Source organism: Panthera onca, chromosome D1, assembly GCF_046562875.1.
Source record: "Panthera onca isolate mPanOnc1 chromosome D1, mPanOnc1 haplotype 2, whole genome shotgun sequence".
NCBI lineage: Eukaryota > Metazoa > Chordata > Mammalia > Carnivora > Felidae > Panthera > Panthera onca.
The window spans coordinates 89,606,001-89,630,091 of record NC_138348.1 but is presented as its reverse complement, the minus strand read 5'-3'; the positions used below and the strand labels follow the sequence as shown (position 1 = coordinate 89,630,091).

Sequence of the window (24,091 nt, the reverse complement as noted above, 5' to 3'; positions counted from 1 at the left end):
CTGACATGTGCTCGAGATCTAAAATGCACACCAGATTTCACAGACTTAGTGGGGGCGGGGGGGGGGGGATAAAGTAAAATAGCTCATTAATTATTTTTTATACTGATGATGTTGAAATGATAATCTTTTGGTTGTAGTGAGTTCATATACTAATATATTTTCATATATTTTTAAATTCATTACACCTGTTTTTTTTTATTTTAAAAATGGAACTACTGGAAAATGGAAATTTATGTGTGTGGCTCACACTCTACTTCAACTGGACAGTGCTGAGTTAGAATGCTTTGGACCATCCCACGATTCCCTCCATAGTCTCTGATAACTTGGGTTTTCCAAGTTACTTCATGCTTATTGGAATACCCATAGGTATTTGTGTCTTTGGAGGAGGTGTTCTCTGTACCTAAAGCTATAATGCCCTTCTTGCTTTTCATCCCAGCATTAAGTCATTTGGCTCGGAATCAAGTGGAGAGATTGAGGTCTGGGTTGCTCAGAGAAAGCCTAGCTTGCCCGTGTTGTGGGAGGTTGGCTCTCTTTCTCCACATCTTCCTGTTGTGGCTGAATCTGCTAGAGTGAGTTGTTCTTGAAACAGCATGGCCCATATGGGTTCTGTGTAGGCTTCAGCAACTTGACCCCAAGCTGTGGTCTGCAAATAACTGTCAGCCGCATCCTGCTTCACCCAGAGGGATTGGGGAAAACAGCCCGTGAAGGAGAGAATAGTATTTTATGGAGGAGAAATGCAAGGACCTGCTTGGCTCATGTGCCTGGAACACAGAATCTGAGTCGGTGTTAGTCTACCCTGACATCCCCTATGGGACTGGCCAGGAGGATCTGGATGCTCTTAGGAGACACGTAGAGACTTCACATTCCACCTACAGGAAGATCAGCCTCACACACCCTGTTAACTTCTGCCTCTGTGACTGCAAAACACCTTCCTAAGGTGCTTCCTGAAGTTCTGAACCCTGCAGTATGGAAATGTCACACATAACCTGGGTGGGAAGCTGTCCTCGGGGTTCCGGAGAAGCTGTGAGCACCTATCCTGTATGGAGATGAAACTAGCTATGGGGTTAGGGTGATGGCTATATTATGGATGACTTTTTTTTCTCTTCTTCAAGTTTGCTCTTAACCCACTGCGTATTTCTTTTTAAAAACAAGTCATAGGCACACGCCTGTGCACGGATCCTACAGAAATCCCAAAGACAACGCAGATTTGCTTAATTGTTGCACAGCATTAACATCACATGGGAGACACACGTGATAGGTCCTAACGCAACTGTGTGGTTTGGGTGGCCTTTGAGACTTCGCAGGAACTGTGTGAATACAGAGGATCCACGGACAGCCAGCTTGGGCCACAGACTTGTGGATCCACGGGGTGCACTCTGAGTTGCTCTGGGTTGAATGGGAAGTAGAGAAGATGTCTGTGTTTTGTTTTGTTTTGCTGTATATAGATATATTTTTTAAAATTATTTATTTATTTCAAAAAGTTTGAATCCAAGTTAGTTAACATCTGGTGTAATAATGGTTTCAGGAAAAGAATTTAGTGATTCCTCACTCACATATAACACCCAGTGCTCATCCCAACAAGTGTCCTTCTCAGTGCCCCTTGCCCTTTCAGTCCTTTCCCTCACCCAACACCCCTCCAGCAACCCTCAGTTTGTTCCGTGTATTTAAGAGTCTCTTACGGTTTGTCTCCCTCTCTGTTTTTATATTATTTTTGCTTCCCTTCCCATATGTTCCTCTGTTTTGTATCTTAAATTCCACATACGAGTAAAGCCATGTGATATTTGTCTTTCTCTGACTGACTTATTTCACTTAGCATAATACACTCTAGCTCCATCCACACTGTTGCAAATGGCAAGATTTCATTCGTTTTGATCGCCGAGTAATATTCCGCTGTAGATAGATAGATAGATAGATAGATAGATAGATAGATACCACATCTTCTTTGTCCATTTATCAGTGTATGGACATTTGGGCTCTTTCCACACTTTGGCCATTGTCGATAGTGCTGCTATAAACATGGGGGTGCATGTGCCCCTTTGAAATAGCGCACCTGTATCCCTTGGATAAATAGCTAGCAGTGCAGTTGTTGGGTCGTAGGGTAGCTCTATTTTCAATTTTTTGAGGAACCTCCATGCAGTTTTCCAGAGTGGTTGCACCAGCTTGCATTCCCACCAGCAGTGCCAGAGGGTTCCTCGTTCTCCGCATCCTCACCAGCATCTGTTGGTGCCTGAGTTGTTCATTTTAGCCACTCTGACAGGTGTGAGGTAGTATCTCGTTGTGGTTTTGATTTGTGTTTCCCTGATGATGGGTGATGTGGAGCATCTTTTCATGTGTCTGTTAGCCACGTGGATGTCTTCTTTGGAAAGTTGTCTATTCATGTCTTTTGCCCATTTCTTCACTGGATTGTTTGTTTTTTGGGTGTTGAGTTTGATAAGTTCTTTACAGATTTTGGATACTAACCCTTTATCCAATATGTCACTTGCAAACATAGAAGACATCTGCCATAGTCTAAAGGGGTTGTCTTCAGGAGAAGTCTTTGAAATCTTCTTTTACCCAAACACCCAAGATTTCTCACCTTGTTTTAAATTGCTTAACACCTGCAAGGCACTTTGGGAACCCGCTGGCAGTATTTTTAAAGCAGTGTTCACTGAACCCACAAAAATAGAACGGGAAGAGTCAAGAGCTTATGTCCCAAGGGGAAAAGAGAGGACAAGGTTGCAGGGTCCATGTCACCTTTGCTGCGGCCTCCCCTGCCATGGCTTTCTGCCATCCTGAGAGGGAGATGCTCTGAGTTATGCTCTTTGAGCCAGCACCTCCTCCTGCTCTGTAGTGGCCACCCCAGGCCCCCTCGTCACCTGTCCTAGTGCTATCAGCTGCCTGCGGGCCCCAACCCCACGTCAGCTGTAAGTGCAGTTCTCAATACAAATCAGCAGCCGTGCAGGCAAGCTGAGTGGCCAGATCTCTTCCCCTCCATCCGTGCGCCCCTCCCCCTCCCTCTTGTTTTCACTGGGCCTCTTCACAGGCGCCAGCTGCCTCACCGAGAGCAGCCTGTAGGCTGGGCTTCGCCAGTACCCACCCTTGGCAGTAGCTGTCAAGCCCGATGGCCGCATGTAAGGCGTGTGCTATCTGGTGGAGACTCAGCGCCCAAGAGCTTGAGAATGGAGGGCAGCGTGGCAGGCCGGAGGTTAAAGGCATGGCTCTCCTTCCTTTTCCCCCTGGGCGCTCAGAGGAGGGCTGGCCTGGTCAAGTGTAGTGGTCCAGGGTGATGCCAAGCTTCTCTGAGGGCCCCCCTAGCGGAGGGGTCTGGGACTGAGGACAGGGCCTCATTCCAGAGGAGAAGCACCCACGAGTGGGCGGCCAGACAGCTTGCCTTGTATTGCCAGGGAGTAGGTGCATCCAGAGGGGCGGGGGGAAGGAGCGAGGAGGAAACAGAACTAGGAGAACTTACATGGAGGTTCCATCTACTGTTCGGCCCCCAGTGGTCACCCCAGCAAGAGAACCCTGGTCCTGGCCGTGCTTCTGATGTCCTCTTCTGGGAGCCGGCCGATCCTGTGACCTGGGCACCCACCTTCCCGGCAGGTGCTCATCTTAGGGCTCATGGCTCCTCTTTTCACCAGGTGCCTTTTACCAAATGTTTCCTCTTTTCGCATTTATTTTTCTCTATTCCTGGTGCCAAGGCCCGGCCCTGCCATCGGTGGCTATGGCATAAAGGGTTGCTCCGCTTTGGCAATTTCTGTGGCTCTGACTTTTCACCCCTGCACGGCAAGAGGTCAGTTTTTAGCTCAGAAATCACCAGCGGCCCAGCTGACAGGGGAAATCAGTTTTTGAATCTTGTCTCCCTGATATTGCCGATGGGGGGCACGGCCTATGGAAGAGCACCCACTCTTCCGTCGTGCCCGCCCCCAGTTGGATGTTGCCCTCCTCCCCGAAAGTTCTCTCACCCCTGCCCACGGCCCTTGCACTCAAGCATCCGGCAGAGGAAGCGCGTGCTCTGGCCACCCCACCCTCTGCCACGGGGTTCCCAGCCAATGAAAACGTCGCTCCCTTGGTTGAAGGCCAACTTAATCCTGCAAACTCCCACTGCACTTGGGTTGTTTCACAGTGGACAAGTATGTTGGGAAAGGCCGCCAGGCCGCGGCGGCGTGCGTGTGCATGTGTTTTGGGGATGTGCACGTGTCTGTGTGTGTGTGCACGCGTGTACTCATGGGCGCGTGTGTGTGAGTGCGCGCACGCGCCTTCCTGTGGTTAGCCATGAGGAGGGTGGGGGACCCGGCGAGCTTGGCCAGAGCTCCGCTCAGACACAGGACCAGGGTCTTTCTGGGACTGCTTCCGGACGGGCCAAGTCCTTCAACAGCAGAAGCCAAAGGGCCAAACTGGTGAAAAGCCCTGATGTGCTACTGCCTCTCCGCAGACTGCCATGGGGACATTAAACCTTCAACAATCTGGGGCTCTGACGGCTGGTTCTTGGTTCTCTGCCTGGAAAAACAGTAGGCGAATAGTAAAACCTTAAATTCTAACATGTGTAAGTTATACATCTTATTTTCATTTTCAGCCCATGTTCCCCTCTGTAAGACATCAGGAAAAAATTACCGTCTGACTTCTAATATCTCAGTGGAGCATTTATCTCCCAGCTATGATAAGTGATCTTCAATATTTTTTTCCTTTCAGATTAAGAGACAAATTCATTTAATTGTCTTTTATTGGGTATGCTCTGGCCCCTCTGCCCTGCCTGGGCCCCCAGCCCCCACCCCTGCCCCCTCCCTTCCCCCCGCCCCCCAACCCGGGGCCGTTACTCCCTTCCTCTGTGTTAGGGACTGCTCTCCAGGCCTCTGGAGGTGCCGCCACCGGCCGCGGGATGGGCGGGGCCCTATCTGGCACGACCTGGCTCCTTCAGTCCTCATGATGGTTGGTCCCTGCCCAAAGCAGAGTGAGGAGGGCAGCGGCCAGGCCCCTGGGAAGCCTGGAGTCATTCTGCGGCCCAAGGTTGGGCAGCTGTAATCTGAACCTTATCTGAACTCCTTGGTCTGAAGGCCTGGTTTGGAGCTCTTGAGAGAACTGGCTGTCTCCCAGGTCCGATGCTTCCTGTGCTGTGCAACCACGGCTGCAGCCTCTCCAGGGCCTTCCAGTTGTCTCCTTTGGTCCTGCTGCTGCCGGAGGGGCTGAAGGGAAGCTAGGGCAGGGCAGGACCGCACTTCCCCCAGGCACCCTGGGAGGGGCCGCGATGCTGGGCTGGCGGGGTATGTGGAGCGTTCTGCTGGCCCGCTCCTGGGCACGGGGTGGCCACAAGTGGAGTGTCGGCTTAGATCTCCAGACGGCTGCTCATCGCTGAGCTGGCGCCAGGGAGCAGGCTCCCTGCACCCATGTTGCAACGCACCAGGTGCTAACTGGGCTCCGTACATCAAGACGGAGTTGGATGACTTTTGCCTTTTGCACTTCCTTCTGGTTCTTCTGTGAGCGTGGCACCCAGGGCTGCAAAAGGCCACAAAGGCCACAGCCTTTCTATCAGGTTAAAGTTCTTGGATTCTATTCCTTCTTCATGAAGCAACCAGCCCGTGTGTGTGTATGTGTGTGTGTGTGTGTGTGTCTGTGTGTTAAAGTAAGCTCTGTGGAGTGCCTGCATGGCTTAGTCGGTTAAGCAACCAACTCTTTCAGCTCAGGTCATGATCTCATGGTTAATGGGATCAAGCCCCATGTCGGGCTCTGTGCTGACAGCACAGAGCCTTCTTGGGATTCTCTCTTTCCTTCTCTCTCTGCCCCCCCACCCCCACTTGTGCTCTCTCTCTCTCTCTCTGTCTCTGTCCTCAAAATAAATAAATTAATTTGAAAAAATAGGGGTGCTTGAGTGGCTCAGTTGGTTGAGCATCCAACTCTTGATTTTGGCTCAGGTCATGATCCCAGGGTCAGGGGATCAAGCCCCACGTCAGGCTCTGTTCCTGACAGAATGAAGCCTGCTTGGGATTCTCTCTCTCCCTCTCCCTACGCCCCTCCCTTCCTCGCACTCTTTCTCTCTCTGAAAATAAGCATTAAAAAAATGAAAAAATAAAGTAAACTCTATGCTCAACGTGGGGTTCAGACTCAGGACCCAGAGATCAAGAATCACATGCTCTACCAACTGAACCAGCCAGGCGCGCCCGTATGGGTGTTTTGATGGGAAAGCTTAACACCGAAGACCTGAGTCCTGCTCAGGTCACACTAGCTGTGTGACCCTGGGCCAGTCACCTCACCTCTCAGTTTCCTTAACCATAAAGAGGAGATATGAACCATTGGATGGGTATTGGGAAGTTAAAATAGAACCGGGTACAAGAAATGCATCAAAATCATATATGTGCAGTAGAAATACTTCACTCAGCAAACATTGATCACTCGTCTCCTATAGAAGGCACTACGTAAGACGTTGAGGTTTAAGGGAGGAAGTCCTGTCAATCTCTCAGGAAACTCCCAATCCAGCGGGGGAAGAGGACCCGCTAAGCTAACAATCACCCAGCGTGACCAGAGCTAGAACCATGGCAGAAACAGAGTGCCGGGGTGGGGGTGGGAGGCGGAGGCCTACCTGGGGGCCAAGGCCAGGGCAAGTGCTGTTGGAGCACAGGTTGCCTGGCAACAAGGCTAAAAATGTCAGCTGCCGTCAGATTGGGAGGGCTGTGATGCGGTCCTGAGAAGTCCAGACTCTAGTCTGAGGCCAGTAGGGAGCTGCCAAAAGTTTTTAAGTGCCGTAATTATAGGATTGGGCTGGGATTTGAAAACCCTGGTGGTGGCGTGGAGGATAGAAATAAGGCAGCAGCAGCGTTGCACCAAGTGGGGCTGGGAAATGGCGCCATGATTGTCTGCCCACGCTGTGCTGATGGCAGCCGGAGTGATGACTTCCTCTGGGCTTTGTGTCCTCTCGCCTCAGGGAGTCTCCAGTGGACTGCAGTGTTAGCAAATGCAGCAAGCTAGTTGGTGGAAGCGAGTCCAACGCCATGAACTACAACAGCTACATGGACGAGAAGAACGGCCCCCCTCCTCCCAACATGACCACCAACGAGAGGAGGGTCATCGTCCCCGCAGGTACTTTGGGAACCAGGCTGCCGGCTGGCATCCGTGCCCTCACTTTTCTGGGCTAGTAGTGGGAGGGCGGGCTTGTCCCGGTTGGGCATCTGAAGCTTTACCTGATACCCTATTCGCTATGGAAGTGCTGACTTAGGAGAGCTACCTTCCTCACCTTCCTTCCCACTGTCCTTCAAGATAGTGTCCCAAGTGTCACCAGCACCCTGAAGGGCAGGTGCCGGGAGCCCACCCTCAAACAGGTCACGTCATAGACTCGACCTCAGGACACGGTACCACAGGATGAGGACTGCCAAGAGGGCAGAGGCAAGGCCGTCTGAAACCAGAAGGAGTCCCAGAAACTCCTGGACGGGCCCGCCCTTGCCTTTAAGGAGAAGAGTGGCCGCAGAGGTCTGTCATGTCCATCAGGCAGTACTTCCTGGCATCTGCAAGCTTCCACCTTTCCAAAATTACAGCCAGCTCTCTTCGTTTCAAAATAGAAATAACTATATTTAACAAATGGAGCGCCTTAACGTGTGCAGCAAGTTATGTCATTATGTAAAAATAGCCTATTTTTCCTAGGTATTGGTGCTGTTTGGTTGTAGAAAATAAAATCATTGTTCAAGCCTTCCGTCCATTGGCCGGATGCTCTGCCTCAGCTAGACCAGCTAGCTCAGCAGCCTGGTCAGAAAGGGGGTTTGAAAACTGCAGCGGGTAGAGTCGGTGCCAGGTAGAAGGAGCGAGAACGTCCAAATCTTAAGCAGAGTGAATTACAGGGCAGGGATTAAAACTAATCTTACCAAAATAACATGACCAAAAAGGCACAACCCCTTCCATTTGCAAAAGTGTAAGTGCCGTGGTGTCTGAGGGCAAAGGATTAGATATCTCTTTGAGGTAGTGCAAAGGAATTTGCTTGTTGGCCTAGAAGGCATGGTTTTGTAATGAGCCTCTCCTTCCTACGCCCTTTTGTATTTATTTTCCATGGGACGCCGTGTCTCACCATCTCGTAAGACTATGGCCGCGTAGCATCCCTGCGCGCCGGGCCAAACTCAAGGTGGCAGAGGGTGGGAAGTGTGGGACCCAGGGAGGCAGGAGGAGCTGGGAAAATAGGAATTTTTCTGTGCCCTGCAGGACCTGAAAACTATTCATAAAGGATTTTTTTGAGTTTCCCTTTTCCACAAGCACGCGGCTTCACACAGGAGGAGGGAGAGTAGTTCCTATTTTCTGAGCACTTTCCAGATGCCGGGCGCATTTAACTGCTTTCTCTACATTATACTACTTATATCATTTAACGTTTGATCCCCTCCCTCTCTCCCTCCCTCAGACACCAGGAATGTTTAGCTCAGGTGCATTTGTAAGGTCCAAGAAAACCGTGTTCCTCCCTTCTCATCAAAAGAAGCAGACAATGAAGGAACGATAATGCAGACAGGGTGGGGATCTCACTGCTCTCCCCTAAGCAAAGCCAAGCTTCGCCGGGCCTTTGCACATCTGGCATCAGACTGCCCTGTTTTGCCAAACAGTGGCCAGCGTGGGAAGGCACTCTTGGGCTCTGTAGAGTCAGGGCATCAGAGATTGTCTCTGAACCAAATATGGATGCCATCTCATTTTCGTAGTCACTTTTGGGAGGAGAGAGGGGCAAACAGACAGTCTGCTTGGTTGACCCTTTCACTCTGAGTTGGTGTTGAAATACTTCCAAAAGGAATATCAAAATGTCAGTCTTCAGTGGACCAAGGTAATAATAATGATAGCAGTAATGGTGAAAATAGTGTGAATTCTTATCAAAGGGTTTTCAAAGCCTTTCTTGCAATGAATTCGCTGGCTATGGATTTACTTCATTACTTTCCCTCTGGTGAGATCTTTCAACATTATCATCAGACATTCTGGCTTCCTCCAGGCCAGCCGCCTGGACATGAGGGAAAGTTGCATTTGGGCAAGTCCACAAATCAAGGCAATAAAACATTTGTGAAACAACTGATTGAATTTATGGTGGAGATTTTGAGACAAGTATAAACGAGGGCTCTGGTTAATCACCAGTTTCAGGTTCAGATGGGAAGAAACTAGGACTAAATCATCCAGGAAATACATTTGGAAGAGTTTAGCGTGATCCAGAGTGGAAGCTTTAGAATTCATTGTGCTGTAAAGGGAGAGAAATAATATTGTGATAGAGCCCAAAGCAAGAGTGGAAATATTAAAATAAATTAAATACATGGTGTAAAATCGAATTTGAGGCCTCAAACACTAAAAGTGAGGAGTCAGGATGAAGCAAAGGAGATCAGATGAAATAAAAATGCTGCGTAATCCATTGCCCACCTGTGCCGTTTTCCTTTAGAATTCTGAAATGGTACAGAATATTTCCATTTCCCAGTGGCCCATGCCTAGTTGTTTCTGGAGAGTAAAAGAGGTCAACAAACCAAGAAATTGTTGAGAGAGAGAGAGAGAGAGGGAGGGAGGGAGAGAGATGCATATAGACTTGTACAATGAAGCGTTAGGAGGAGCTCTGCTATTTGGCAGAACAACTCACAGGTGGGAAGGCAAGAGGAGGGGCTTTGGGTCAGGAGGACCCACCCCCTCCACCAAGTGAAGTCCTGGGAAGGCTCAAGTTTGAGCTGGGGACTTAACCTTTCCAAACTCCTCTTGCAATCTGTAAAATGAAGACAAAAGCCATTTTGCTGGATTTTCTAGATGCGTGAGCCACGGGCCGTGTGAGGCAGCTGGCACACGGTAGGCCCCCCAGATCCAGGCCAGTTACCAGGTACTGGTTGTTGGGCAGCAGTCTGTGACCTGAACTCCAAAGTCTCTTCTCTCCTCTTTTGCCATCTCTTGTACCTCCAGCGCCGGTACAGCAACCACTCCGGCCCGTGGGCCGAGGCTGGGCCCTTCGCAGAGCAGACTCAGCCCCTGCCACCTAGATACTCACATGGAAAAACCAAGGAGAAAGGGAGAACCCATGGCAAACAAGGGTGACCAGCAGAAGCTCTGAGTAAAAGTGCTGGGGAATTCGTATTCCGTGAGAGGGAGGCCACAGAACTTGGCTCCCTTCCCCACGGCCACTCCTAATCCTTCAAACCTGGTTCCCATATTTGCCCAGAACCTTCACAGACTCTGAATGAGAGGGTGAAGGGCTGGGAAGGTGCACAGATATCCTTTCCTGGGAAATATGCTAAGGAAGCAGGCCCAGTAGAAGCTGGGGGCTGACAGCTTGCCTACAAGGCCAAGCCTCCTCCCCTCGTCCAGGCAGCCTTCCGTATTTCTCCAAGTTCACACTATTCCCCTCCAGCCATGATTCCTTCAACTACCACCATGAAATTTGTTGCTTAATTATGTGGTTTCCCGCCTAATGTTTCACATGGGCAGATATCTCATGTGGCCGAGAGCCATGCAGTTTTCTTCTGTGATGGGCATTTTTTTCTGATGGGCATATTTAAGGTGTCTGTTGGATCTGCTGATAATCAGTTGCCAAGGAAAGAGATGGCTTCCAGTCTGTGATAAGATACAAGCGCTCTACCTGCTGTGGAATTTGCTGGAACTCATCGCCAGCCCTCAAAGCATACCCACACCCATCCTCCACACACCTAGCCAGAAAGGAACTGTGAGGCCCCTGGGTGGAGAGGACCTCCATCATCACATTATTTTTGTTCACTCAAAGGCTGAAGGGCTGAAAGGTTTTCTCTCTCCAGTGCGTTTCCCTCATCTCTGAGGACTTAAATATCATAAAAAAAAGTTTGGGGGATGATCTGGTAGAAATTTCAACCCAGCTGTCTCCACAAGGAGAAAACCCAGGTTGGATTTATGTTAAAGGCTCACAGCGCTGGGTTTTCCAACTCTACAGATGGAATTGCAGTAAAACTGTACACATATGTGTTCCCTTCTGTAGCCATCGGAGAGATCGGTGTTCTTCCCGTGCAATCGTTAATGTTCTTAAGATACAGATGGTTTCCCTTTCCAGAGGACTTTGGTCCCTGGGTCCGTGGAACTGTGTTTACTTTCATTTGGATGCCACCATTTCTCCAGCAAAGGTTTTAATGGCCCTCCAAATACTTTAAAGGGAATGTTCTGTCACGATGCCTAGGGAGACATCTAAGAACCTCCCCGGAGTGCTAAGTGGTTCAGGCAGTGCCAGATGTGGAGGAGCCAGATGGGAGTTCTAGGAGGACCATCTGGGAGGGAACCCACTTTCCCACTGAGGGAGAGAGTGGGGGGAGCGAGAAGGGGGGAACGGGGGAAGGAGGAGGACAAGGAGAAGGAGGGATGGGGAGAGAGAGGGTATACGCAGCCTTCATGAAGGCAGGGGAGTCCTGGCCGGCCCTGCCCTTGCTAATGAGCCCTTTCCTCTGCAGACCCCACGCTGTGGACTCAGGAGCACGTGCGGCAGTGGCTGGAGTGGGCGATAAAGGAGTATGGCTTGATGGAGATCGACACATCCTTTTTCCAGAACATGGATGGCAAGGAACTGTGTAAAATGAACAAGGAGGACTTCCTCCGAGCCACCTCCCTCTACAACACGGAAGTGCTGTTGTCACACCTCAGTTACCTCAGGGAAAGTAAGTGTCCTGTCTGTTTCTGGGCAGCGGAGCCCCTCGGAGGGTGTGGCCGAGTCCCCAGGGCTGGGAGAAGACTCTGAACGGCCTTGTCAAAATGAAGACCGATTTCCCATGGAGCTAATCCAGGAAAAGGAAACTGGTTCCCCCCACAGTCAGTTTATGTTGGGCAGATGCTACCGGAGCCTCACACGTCAAGGCCTGTGAAGTTGCCAAGGTCTCATGGGCTCCTACAGACCCTGAAAGGGGGCTGACCCAGTCCCGTAGTGTCAAGGGAAGCGGAATAAGAACTGGAGAAAAAAGCAGGGAGCTGTGACCCAGTGGGGCCTGCCAGAGTGTAGTCGCCAGGAGAACCCCTTTCCAGAAACTACTTTGCCCTGGAATTATAAATAGATGGACACCCTGGCTGGTATTTTCGTGTGCAAAGATTCAAAGTTCCTCTGGTAAACTCTAGATTCATGGGTTTAGGATTTAAGGTGTTGAAAACGTACACATTAGCTTCCTCTTCTCTTTGGTGTCATTCTAGCCCACCCGAACCCCACCTTTGCAGGCTGCTCACTACGCACCCTTCCTAGCCAAACAGGGGGAGCAGCCGACCTTCCATGTGCATGAGGGTCTCTTGGACATGTTCTTCTGGCACAGCGAGAAGGAAAAAAGAGCTTTGGAAAAGGCGATTTTATGAAAGAAACTGTGTAGTCATTCAAAAGATTTATCCGATATCAGAGTTCTCAGGCACCAAGATCCCATCATTTCCATGTGCATTTCATTTACTATTAAATATGCACAGAGATAGGAACAATTCTTTCAGGCATGCTAATAGCCTCAGCCCTAACGCTTCACTGGAAATCCAAGCGTGGTGGTAGGTATATCAGTGACCCCAAGTACTGAAGGATTTGTCTGTGGCCAGAAAAGGTGGCACAGAGATCAGGGAGGTGACGCTGCAGGAAGACTGATGGGGGTTCTTTCTACGAGGGAGTTTTTTAACAGTCAGCCCTGAGCAGGGATAGAAGGCAACCTTGGGATTCAGTCAGTTTGCCGTCAATAGCCAGAGCTGCCTGGGGGCGCCTGGATGGCTCAGTTGGTTGAGTGTCCGACTTCGGCTCAGGTCATGATCTCACAGTCTGTGAGTTCGAGCCCTGCATCGGGGTCTGTGCTGATGGCTCAGAGCCTGGAGCCTGCTTCCCATTCTGTGTCTCTCTTTCTCTCTGCCCCTTCCCTGTTCATGCTCTGTCTCTCTCTGACTCAAAAATAAATAAAAAACATTAAGAAAAAAAAAAAATAGCCAGAGCTGCCTGGAATCTTGTAGGAGTTAAGCTTTTGAATGAAGGAACTTGATGATTTTAAAGCCCCTTCCAAGCTGAGGTCTTTGGACAGTGCCTGCGGGCTGCGTTTCCTGGTCTCCTGGGCTCTGGGTTGGTTGGTTATTTCTTTGTTGTCTCCCCATCATTAAATGTGGCTTCAGCTCACCATCTCTGTACTCTTCTGTCTCATTCTACAGCAGCATGCTACATGGGGTGGAAGCAACACACACTGGCTATAAAATTAAAAAATTTTTTAAATGCCTTTGGAAGTTTCCACTGGTGGCTCCGGGCACTCTGGTCACCTCTCCGAGGCGTCTGGTAACCAGCAAGAGAGTGTGGATGATGCAGCGTATGTTAACACCAGAGCAGTTACCTCATGTCTGAGTCTTGCTGCAACGTGAGGTCAGCCCAAGAAACAACAAGCTCAAAAAAAGGGGGCGAGTCTCTACCCAGTTTTCCTGAGCTTTGGAGAATTAACATTTTCTAATGATCTGTATTTCTCAGCCTTTAAATGTTTATGGAATTTTTTTTTTTTAAAAAGTTTCTTTGCACAGAGCCCCGCAGCGATGCTAGCCAGGCAGGGAAGAGGTTGGAAGTGAGCAACGTAAGGTGGGCACAAGAAGCGTGGATCAGCAAAGCAAGGACGCTGTTGGAGCCTACCTTTCCGCTTCTTTGGGCATCATATGGTGGAGGGTCAGGAATCATTGGCCCCTGTACTTTCTTTGTGGGAGAAGAGAGAGACAGCAGCAACATGGACAGTACGTCCGATCACTTTAAGGGACCAATAATTTGGGGTTCCGTGGCAGATGCTTTTCTTGGGGAAATGTTCAAGTGCATTCTGACTTGACGTGGGGAACTCCCTTTCATGCCATGTGAAACCATTCAGGCCTGCTTTCTGGCAGGTCCATAAACAACCAAAGTCCCCATTAGGGTTTCCTGCCACCAAAGAACCCAAGCCACAGACCCCGAAGCAAGACCAACACCTGCCCCAACGGCTCAGGCATTGGCTAAGGTCGCCCCTGGTAACCATGATAGAGGAGCACAGACACTAAGGGGCAGAGGAGTGAGCGGGTTGTGAAGCATGAGGGCCGAAGCATTGGTCTTTTGGGGGCCACAAGTACGAGGGCAAGAAAAAGAGTGCCTTGCTGCTTCTTTCCTTCTTTCTTTTCAAGAATATTTGTAGACGTTGAGGAAGATAAGCCCCATAACTACATATGTAGATATGCCCCCAAAGCAATAAAAATATGAAGTTTCCAGAAAGTTGTTTATGAGCGGAGGAAATTCCAGGGTGGAGAGGAGATGGAACAAGGTGCCTATGTGATATGACGCTGAGCGCAACAGCTAAATATGAAGTGCTCGGTGCCATGATAGAAAAACCATGTCTGCCTGCAGAAGCAAAAATTAAAATGCTGTATGAAGGCTCAAAAAAAGAAAATAAAACCTGCCAGAGCATAGTATGGTAATAGTCCAAGGGCCTTTTGAGGAACCTAAGCGTAAAATGATGCACCATCATGGGAAAAAAAATTTGATTCATGCTTCTCTTCAACTGGTGTCTCCCTTTGGATTCTGGCCTCGGGGACGCTCTGTGTTGGGCGGTGTCTGGCCAGCTAAGACCCCTGAGGGAGGTATGTGCCTGGTGACTGTCTGCGCGCAGGATTGCAGGGAACCCTCCCCGTGCCGACCAACATGCCTTCAAACACTTTATTGTTTTTCCAGACTTACTTCCAGCGGATGTTTTGTGCTCAGGCAGGGAGGCCGGTATTTTGGGGACAGAGGTTGGGGCAGCTGAGTGGAGGCAGGGGAGAGGGGTGCTAATTCCTGGTGCTTTGTCCTCTGTCCTGTTGTTGAGGAGGGGGCCGGGGCTCAAACATCCCCCACTCTGGCAAGAGGTGGGGCGCAAGTAGCTGAGCTCCTCGACGCAGATGGGGGCGGAAACGCCGTGGGGCTAAGGAAAAGTCAGCCGAAGAAAACTGGAGGCCCTCTGATTTAGCTGGAAGTCAGAAGACGCCACATTCGTTGGATCCTTCCAACGTATCTGATCTTTCTGGACTTGCACAGAAAACAAGGAAACCGTGTGGGGTAAGAAGCTCTAGCACCAAATTCACACTTTCACTAAAGGTGCTGGAGCATTTGCTCTGGTTGTCTGGGAGGGGAGCTATACCTTTAAATGTCAGACACCACACTTCAATGTTAAAATGTATTTTCCCCGGGGTGGAGAAGAAACAGTGGTGTCCTGAGTGCCTCTATGCCCCGTCTGGTGGCCTGGCATGCCCGGATTCATCTGGCCTGCTTGGAAGTGCTTGGTCTCTGTACTTCAGCTTTTCAGCTGTCCCAGACAGAGTGGCCGTCCCCTACACCCGCGCTCTGTAACATCACCCGCACTGGACATGGGAGGGGGCCGGTGGGGGCGGGGGGCTGGGACGGATGCCCACAGTACTTGGGACGATTCTGGAGTCCCCCGGGGACACCGGGGCTCAGGTGTGCATCTCCCCAGGTGTCGTTCACTGTACAGGGACAGGATGCCCCCTTGTGGACACCACGTGGACAATTGTTTATAACCCCCATTTTAAAGCCGAAGCAACTGAGGTCTGGAGGGCTTCAGAAATTGGTTCAAAGGCGGACGCCAGTGGAGAGCAGCCTGGGAGCTAAGCCCCAGGCCTCCTAGGTCTCAGTCTGCCATCGGCCCGCAGCTTCCTGCTCTGATGTGAGATGGCCCAAGAGAGAGAGACAGGAAGCTAACCTCCCTTCTCTACCTTAGAATTAGCCTCGTGCCCCTGACGCTTCCATGTTGCCGGCCAGGCCACTTTCCCCACAGCATTTTCTGTTTTCATTTGCGCCAAGAGATAAATGCTTTCCGAAACTTCCCTGTGGCCTCCTGGAATGAGGCAGATTAAAGCCAAACCTATCACCACGCTAACCCTGTCCTTCTTTCTTCCCGGTGCCGCCCCACACCCTGGACCCGCCAGGCCGCCCCACCAGTATCTCTGTCGGGCACACCCCGTTGGCAGAGGCCGTATTTACAGGCCAAGGGCTGCGGGAAATGAGATTGGGCCGTCACAAGGCGCGCTGGGGACGGACCTCAGAGGAAGTGAGAGCCCTCCAGGCTGGCAGTTCAGACTCAGGGCCACTGGGGGGAGTTTGGGCTTTCTGGGAGCCCAGAAGGTTCTGGGCTTGGGGTGGCCAGAGGCCGAAGAAGGGAAAGGAGTCCTTTGTCATTTTACAAAAAGTGGAGATCTGTATGTGTTTCGGAGCCTGACCTGTGAGAAAGTGCCGAGAGACCATGTTTTGAAATCGCGGTGGCGCAAGAGAATGATATATCGTGCGGCAGGGAGGCTGCAGAAAAGGTATCTATCTTGAGTCCGATTTTTAATTTAAACTTAATGGAAAACACATTTTGCGTTCCGCAGCCTTCCCACCGGCAGCCTCAGATGGTTGGGCAAAGGTGATGGGTCCGGGCAATTAAGCTGGTGAAGCATTATCCCTTCCAGGCCGGGATCTGACCAGTAAAAGAGAACAGGATTCGGGCAGAACAAAAGACCAGATTGCCCTGGACTCAGTCGTCCAGCCAGGCCTGTTGTTGAGAACATGGAGCCGTATTTCTCTGCTCCCTCCTCCCGCCCCACCCCTACACTTCAGCCAGAGCCATTGATGCAGCCCAGAGAAAGGGAAACCCACATTCAATAGGCAGGAGACAAAGGCTTTGGCACCGGAAGGAGGACGGTTGTCTCCCCGGCTCCAGGTGTCCCCGATGAAGAGCAAGTTACGTTGGGGGAACGTAGAACCAAAGAAAGACCCATTGTTGGGCCTCTACCTCACACCTGCAAAGCTTCACTCTGCTCATTTCCATCGTTTTGCAGATCCCTAATATGATATCCAGTGACGGATGGACTCAAAAAGGGGAAATTATTTTTCCCTTATGCTTTCACTTTGCAAAGGCCAGTCCGTTCTCGGCAGCAGTCACTTCATGCTTTCCGGGGCCCCGGATTAGCGGATATACTTATATGCCTGTGTCCGTACATTAAGCAAATAAATAAATGTTCTAACTGAAGGGTGCAGAGTCGAGTAAAATTCATAAATGCACAACTCAAGAAACTGGCACAAAGGGAATCCACTCGCTTGGTTGTTGTTGTTGTTGTTTTTAAGTTTATTTATTTTGAGAGCAATAGAGACAGCACCAGTGGGGTGGAGGCAGAGAGAGGGAGAGAGAGAATCCCAAGCAGGCTCCACACTGTCAGTGCAGAGCCTGATGCGGGGCTCAAACTCAAGAACCATGAGATCAGGACCTGAGCCAAAACCAAGAACCGGAAGCTTAACTGGCTGAGCCACCCAGACACCTCTCCACTCACTTGTATAATCACCCCCCAGGTCAAGGAGTAGACCAGAAGCCCCCTTGCGCCCTCTCTCTGTCCCCCACTCCTCCCTAGCAAGGTAACCACTGTCTTGATTCCCGACGCCATAGGTGAGTTTTGTCTGTTTCTTAGATTTAGCCTGAAGGCTGCAGGGTCTTCTGGACTGAGAACAGGTTTTGCAGATAAACCAGAATGGGAATCCTGGCTTCCTGGGCTTTGTGGCTGTGTGACCCTGAGAAAATGACTTGACTTCTCCCAGTGCTGATCTGTAAAAGGAGAAGAACGTGACACTGGCTTTGCCTGGCTGTTAGGGATAAAAGGAGAGAACAGATATAAAGTGTCCGGTGCATACTGCTTTCAGGAGAGTTGCCTTCCCTCCTCCTATCACAGCCTGTTTACTCCAACAGGACGACAGGATGGTGTCAGGAAAGATTAGGAGCTCACCTTAGCTCTACACAGATGGGGCCTCAAAGCAGGAGAAAAAAAAATCCAAAGCAACAGAGTGAGAGACGAGGCTCCAGGAAAGACCTTCTTGTATCAGAACAAATTCCCATAAGAAAAGGGTGTGCTGTGCCACCCCTGTAGCCTGAAGAACTTAAGTAAAAATCGGAGAAGAGAAAGGATGTCAGTCCCTTGGGAGGGAGGCCAGATGCCCCCCAACCAGCCCCTCCTTCCAGGAGTGAAACTTGAACCAGGAACGGTCTTCAGGGCAAAATCCTTTTCCTAGGTTACCATGAAATATGTATTTCATGCAAGCTTTGCAGAGGTCAAACGACCCTTTCTCTTGGCTTTCTGGGAGTTTCCTGTGGAATTCATATGTGCCCAAAGAAGAACTTTCACCAAGGGGAAAATTTAATAAATGTGGTTTATCTAAGCTTCGTGCTCTCAGCTAAATCTGCACTAATGACTCAGGCAGTTTGCTCCTCTGAGACCATCATTTTTCTTTATTTGCTCCAGCCGTGAGGTTTCAGCCTGAGGGAGAGAATGTCGGGGACAGAAAGGCAGACATTCTTGGTCTTACTCCTGAGACTTTTTTTTCTATTCCCTTGGAACGCTCGGTTCTATTTCTTAACCTCCTTCCAGTCATGGAGGATTATTTCTTATTGCAGCAGAACCCGTCCGCAACTCCAGGTCCAGAAGACAAGACAAATGCTCAGCAAGCTCTTTTATAAAGGGGTCATTGTATGTCATTGTGGTGTCTGTGGGAGAAGGGGTATAAAAATAGTAATGATAACCAGCTAGCATTTGCTGAACACTTACTATGAACCAAGGTCTTTTTTGAGCACTTTACAGGTATTATTCTATCCAATTGTCGCAACAACTGTGCTAAGTAGATGTTGTTATTAGCCCATTTTATTGTTTTTAAAGCTTTTTGTTAATGTTTATTTACATTTGAGAGAGAGACAGACAGGGCGTAGGCGGGGGAGGACCAGAGAGAGAGGGAGACATAGAATCAGAAACAGGCTCCAGGCTCTGAGCTGTCAGCACGGAGCCTGACGCGGAACTTGAACCCATGAACCATGAGATCATGACCTGAGCCAAAGTAGGACACTTAACTGACTGAACCACCCAGGTGCCCTTTAAAGCTTTTTTTTTTTTTTAAGTTTATTTATTTATGGAAAGAGAGAGAGAGCAAGAGCACAGGCAGAGAGAGAGAAAGAGAGAGAGAGAGGGAGAGAGAGAATCCCAAGCAGGCTTCACACCATCAGCTCAGACCCCGACGCGGGGTGCGAATCCACAAACTGTGAGATCATAACCCGAGCTGAAATCAAGAGTCAGACGCTTAACCGACTGAGTCACCCAGGCACCCCAGCCCATTTCCGACACCATTTTCTCTGTGGCTTAGAGAGATTGGGTAAATTGAGGGAGGCTACTGAGCTAAGGGTTAAGAGGCAGGTCTAACTTTCAACTCTTGTCTGCATAACAACTGTATTGAAATGAGGTTGTCACAGCCTCACCTGATCCTTGATGTTTTTCAGAATGGACTAACCAAATGCCTCTGGTTCTTGGGATATTATACGCACGTGACTGTTTCCTTTCTAAAATGGTCTGCACACATCCACGCTTTGGCATATTGTGGTCTCAGAACCGCCTCCACCCCGCCCCTCTTTTTCTCTTGGAATGGTTTCAGAGCTAGAAGGAACGGTCGCCCAAGCACAAGTCATAGGTGCTGGGCAGCTGGGTGATTCCCGTAAAATTCTCTCCCTCGTCGTCTGGCCTGGAAGGGCACACATTTTCTCCGAGGCGCACAACCAAACGCCCACAGCTGGGTGAGGCAGCGGCTGTGCTCCTGCAACCCCGCCATGACTGGAGGCTAAAAATAGGAGCGTCTGCCAGCCCATCCCCTGTCCTAAGCCCTGGCACCCAAGTCAGCCACCCGTCTGCAGAGGGAAGGGAAAATTTGCAAAGACTTCCCCAGCCTCCAACACCTATGGCAGGCTTATCCTGTCCTCTGCAAAAGCACATCCCAGCCCTGGTCTTGAGGGCACTTGCGAGTTTCCCCAGGAGACTCTGGAGGAGAATTGCAAACATGCCTACAGTTCACAAAACGAAACTCTTGGGTTCTTTTGAAACTAAGGAACGAGCCCCATTTTAGGGGAAAGGGGGAGTTTTTACGTGCAACGGAAAAGAACTGTCACCCCTGTGAAATTCCTAGGGCAGTGCCCGGTATGAGTAGTTACGTGTTAAGGGTTCATCTTAGGAGATGGGGTAGCAGCACTCTGGAAATTGAATGTATTGTGCCCCACGATCAGCTGTGTTCTCTCAGACATTTGCAAAGGAAGGCGAGGGTTACTACCGGCCCTTCTGCCATCCTGACCCCTTCCCAACCGCCAACACTCCCCTCCATTCTCAGTGACCGATACCCAAGCATCTCACCCGCCAGTAAAATGACCTGTCTGTAAACCCACCGGATACCATAGCACGCAGGAACTGTATAGCCGCTTCTCCAGGGTGTGGCAAAACTGCAAACTGCAGGCCAGATCGGTCCAACTCTGGCCCATGGACAAAACAAAACAAGACAAAACAAAACAAAAACAAAGAAGAATGTACAGCAGAGACTGCAGTTAGCCCACAAAGCCTAAAATATTTACTATCTGGTCTTTATAGAAAAAGCTTGCCAACTCCTCCTGTAGTTTAACCCCTTCGTTTTGCTGCTGCAGAAATCAAAGTCTAGACTTCCGTATGGCCGCACAGGGAGAGTCTTAGTCCTGTGCTCCTGCCATGATGGGGTGTGGACACCCAGGAGCTTCAGAACCGTAAATATGGCTGCTGGGGAGGGCTGTGCGTGTCCCACTCACGGGTATTCTGTCCTAACAAGCTCTGGCCGGAGCTCCAGGAATCAAACACATTCCCCGCAGGAGGCAGGATGGATTCCATGAACTCTTTCTCTCAAGGAGCCATCTGTCTCTCTTACCTACCCGGATCTATTCCCCTCCTGACTCCCTTCTCCTCCCATCTTCTACTCCTGATCTACCCTTGTTATAACGCACTTTTGCTTTGCCTTACAGGTTCACTGTTGGCCTATAACACGACCTCCCACACAGACCAATCCTCACGACTGAGTGTCAAAGAAGGTGAGTCTGTTCTCTCAGGCATTTTCTTCAGTCCCAGGAACGGCACGGTTCCATGCTGTTAAGATTGGCGTGGGGAACTCCAAATCGGTGCACTCTTAACCTTAAAAACAAGATCGGTGGTTATTTTATGAGCAAAAACTGGTTTATGTGGGAAGGGCAGAGAATAGCAATTCAGGATAAACAAGCTATGGCGAAAGCATAGGTCAGCCCAACAAACAAAGGAGAGAGGAACATTATTTTATGGAGAACATGGAGGAAGTTGGGAGGAGTTGTGAATGTAAGTCCACTGGAGACAAGTAAGAGTTCGGGGGTGATGACAGCTTCTCATTGGCTGAGGTGCAGGGGGTAGCTGATTTCTTATAGGAGATATAATGTACATCTTTCCCTGTTGGAACCTGTAACTGATGATTCTTTCCTGTTGAGATTCATCTGTTGTGGTAGGTCATTGACACATCTGTTGAAGTCTGTAATTGACCATTCTTCCTGTAATTGACATGTGAGTTGTACTGCCCCCCTCCCCCCACTAGGTCTCTCTGGCCCCCCAACTCCATTTTATTGAGGTTTCCCTTTGTTAATTTTCAAGCACCAAATCTTTTGTTCTGCTCAGATTTTTCTAGCATACAAGGAAAGAAGCCAAAGCATATCCCGCTTGCACTAACTGCAAAAATGCAGCAAGGTTTTGGGGCACCTGGTTGGCTCAGTTGTTGAGCGTCGGACTCTTGTTTCAGGTCAGGTCATGATCCTGGGGTCATGGGATCGAATCCTGCATTGGGCTCCACACTGAGCATGAAGCCTGCTTGAGCCTGCTTGAGCTTGAGGCTCTCTCTCTCCCCTTCTGCCCCTCTGCCCTGCTCACACACACACACACTCTCTCTCAGGAATAAAAATAAAAACATTTAAAAAAATACAGCAAGGTTTTTAAATATCTTGTAATGATATCAAAGATAGGACTTGACATTGTTACCCCATGAAATAAAAGCTGTTGCTCTTAGAGGACTGCACCCTTTCAAAGCTGGAAGTTGGGGGCTTTTTTCTGTTGAAGATAATGAAATGAAGATTTTTAAGGATTCTTGCAAAGCGACATTTTAAGGGTCTCTTTTTTTTCCTAACAAATTTTAGCAACGCCAATTTATTTTTAAAGTGGTGATGTGGGGATTTGGTCTAGTGGGTTTGGTTTAATTGAGAGAGACAGGAACAACCTCAACAAATGGTATTTACCAGTGAGGATTTGATTGCAATAGCACCTCTCCACATCTTATTTACGAAACATTGTGAGGATGTGTTGTTCCAGATACTGTGTTAGATTCTAGGCATTTATTTTATTTATTTATTTTTAATGTTTATTTATTTTTGAGACAGAGAGAGACAGAGCATGAACGGGGGAGGGTCAGACAGAGAGGGAGACACAGAATCTGAAGCAGGCTCCAGGCTCTGAGCTGTCAGCACAGAGCCCGACGCGGGGCTCGAACTCATGGACGGTGAGATCATGACCTGAGTGAAGTCGGATGCTTAACCGACTGAGCCACCCATGCTCCCCTAGATTCTAGGCATTTAAACAAGTGAATGATTCATGGTACCTAGTTTAAGGGAGAAAAAATGTAAGTGAAAAAAATCGGCCCAAGGCAAAAAGAAAAAAAAAAAAGAAAATCCACGGAGGAGGAGAATTTTGAGTGGCGGCTTAAAGAGCGAATAGGAGTCTGATGAACACACTCCCTTCCTTGACTTTCTGCTTTGCCACTTTTGTACATCTGCTGTATGCCCATCACTCACTTTGCCCTCTCCCCACCCCCCATCAACCCTCAGTTTGTTGGGATGAGCACTGGATGTTGTATGGAAAGCAATTTGACAATAAATCATACATATATATATATATTATATGTATGTAATATATATAATAATGCACAATATATATATTGTACATATATAATGACAGTAAATCATATAAATATATATAATATTACATATATATATATATATATATATATATATATATATATATATAAGGTACATCTGGTGTAAAATTGAATGAATGAAGGCAGAAATTTTCCATGTAGGTTGCATGTAGTATAGCTCAGCATAAGATTTCAGAGAAACATGAAGCTCTTCTAACAGAAAAGCCTTAAGGAACATTGATTCAGAATCCTCGTGAGTTATGGAGGAGGCAGACCCAAAAAGCATGGGTGTTTTGGCCATGGTCACACCTTTGATCACATAGAACTTTGTGTTTCCTGTTAACAATTTATAATCAGATGATAACCAGAGAATTTAGTGAAAGGAATATACAACATGGTGAATCTGCTTTTAAACTTTTGTGGTTTCATTTATTTCCTCTCCCCCGCCTCCTACCCCACGCTGGGTCCATGCTACTGTTTTCCTTTCCAAATCACATTTTTTTGGATTTTGCCATGAAAGCTAAAGTCATATTGACTCATTCTGCAGTCCAAGCCACATTTTACTTGCTGACCTAGTTAACATCATGTTGCAGATGTCTTAATAGAGAAAATATATTATAGTGACAAACATATTAAATTCGAGGTCAGGGCACCCTTGGCTTGGTCTGGGGAGATCACTTCATGCCCCGCATCTTCGTTTCCTGTCAAATAAAAGGACTGAACTAAGTCAGTAGGGGTTTGACTCTTGAGCTCTGGGCTTCTAAAGGGATGTTCTAGAACCGCAGGTGAGGGCTCCGCCTTCATCAGGGCCACACTGTTTTGATCTGGTTTATTTATTGAGTTAAAATTTCATTTGAGGATAAGGATCCAGCTCTTGGAAAGAAGAGGGTAAGCGAAAAAGAAGGACTGAAGGGAGAGAGGGAGAAAGGGAAGGGGAGGAAAGGAAAAGAAGGAGATCCTTCAAAGTTCCTTCAGTTGTTCAGGCTAAACCCTGCTGGCAACCAGTGAGACTGGGGCCGAGCCAATGAGAGAATATCTGATAATGGGCTTAAAATAAAGACTTTCGTTTAGAAGCAAGTCTGAATTGAGCTGCATTGATGAGCTGCAGCTCATTACTCCTCCAGGGGTCTTAGCTTTCAGCCCTCTCCTTTACCTACCATACTGCATTTCCTTCCCTTGGCTCCTTTGTGTACAGGGCGGCCGAGCATTTGCAGTGCCACTGGGCTTATTCAGGCTTATTGCAGGAGTAGCTCGCTCTTGCTGGGCAACAACCCCTCTTCTGAAATGAATTAACTGTAGTATCCAGGCAAACGCACGCTGCCAGGACCTCATTCAGGTGGTGCCGGGGCATTTATCTCCCAACATCGGCCCTGGCCTCTAGAGACCATTAAGTCTGTGCTTTGCAGGTGCATC

The 24,091-nt window shown here is 49.0% G+C and overlaps 1 protein-coding gene across 3 annotated transcripts in view; it reads left to right on the top strand.

Annotated features, from left to right (window-relative positions):
• Positions 1–24,091, top strand: part of FLI1 (Fli-1 proto-oncogene, ETS transcription factor) — a 131,082-nt gene that overhangs the window by 78,015 nt on the left and 28,976 nt on the right. For all 3 annotated transcript variants that reach the window (XM_078432954.2, XM_060605223.3, XM_078432953.2), the window contains 3 exons: positions 6,893–7,047; positions 11,361–11,564; positions 20,721–20,786. In XM_078432954.2, the coding sequence (XP_078289080.1) occupies positions 6,893–7,047; positions 11,361–11,564; positions 20,721–20,786 (425 nt within the window). The remainder of the gene's footprint in view (positions 1–6,892; positions 7,048–11,360; positions 11,565–20,720; positions 20,787–24,091) is intronic.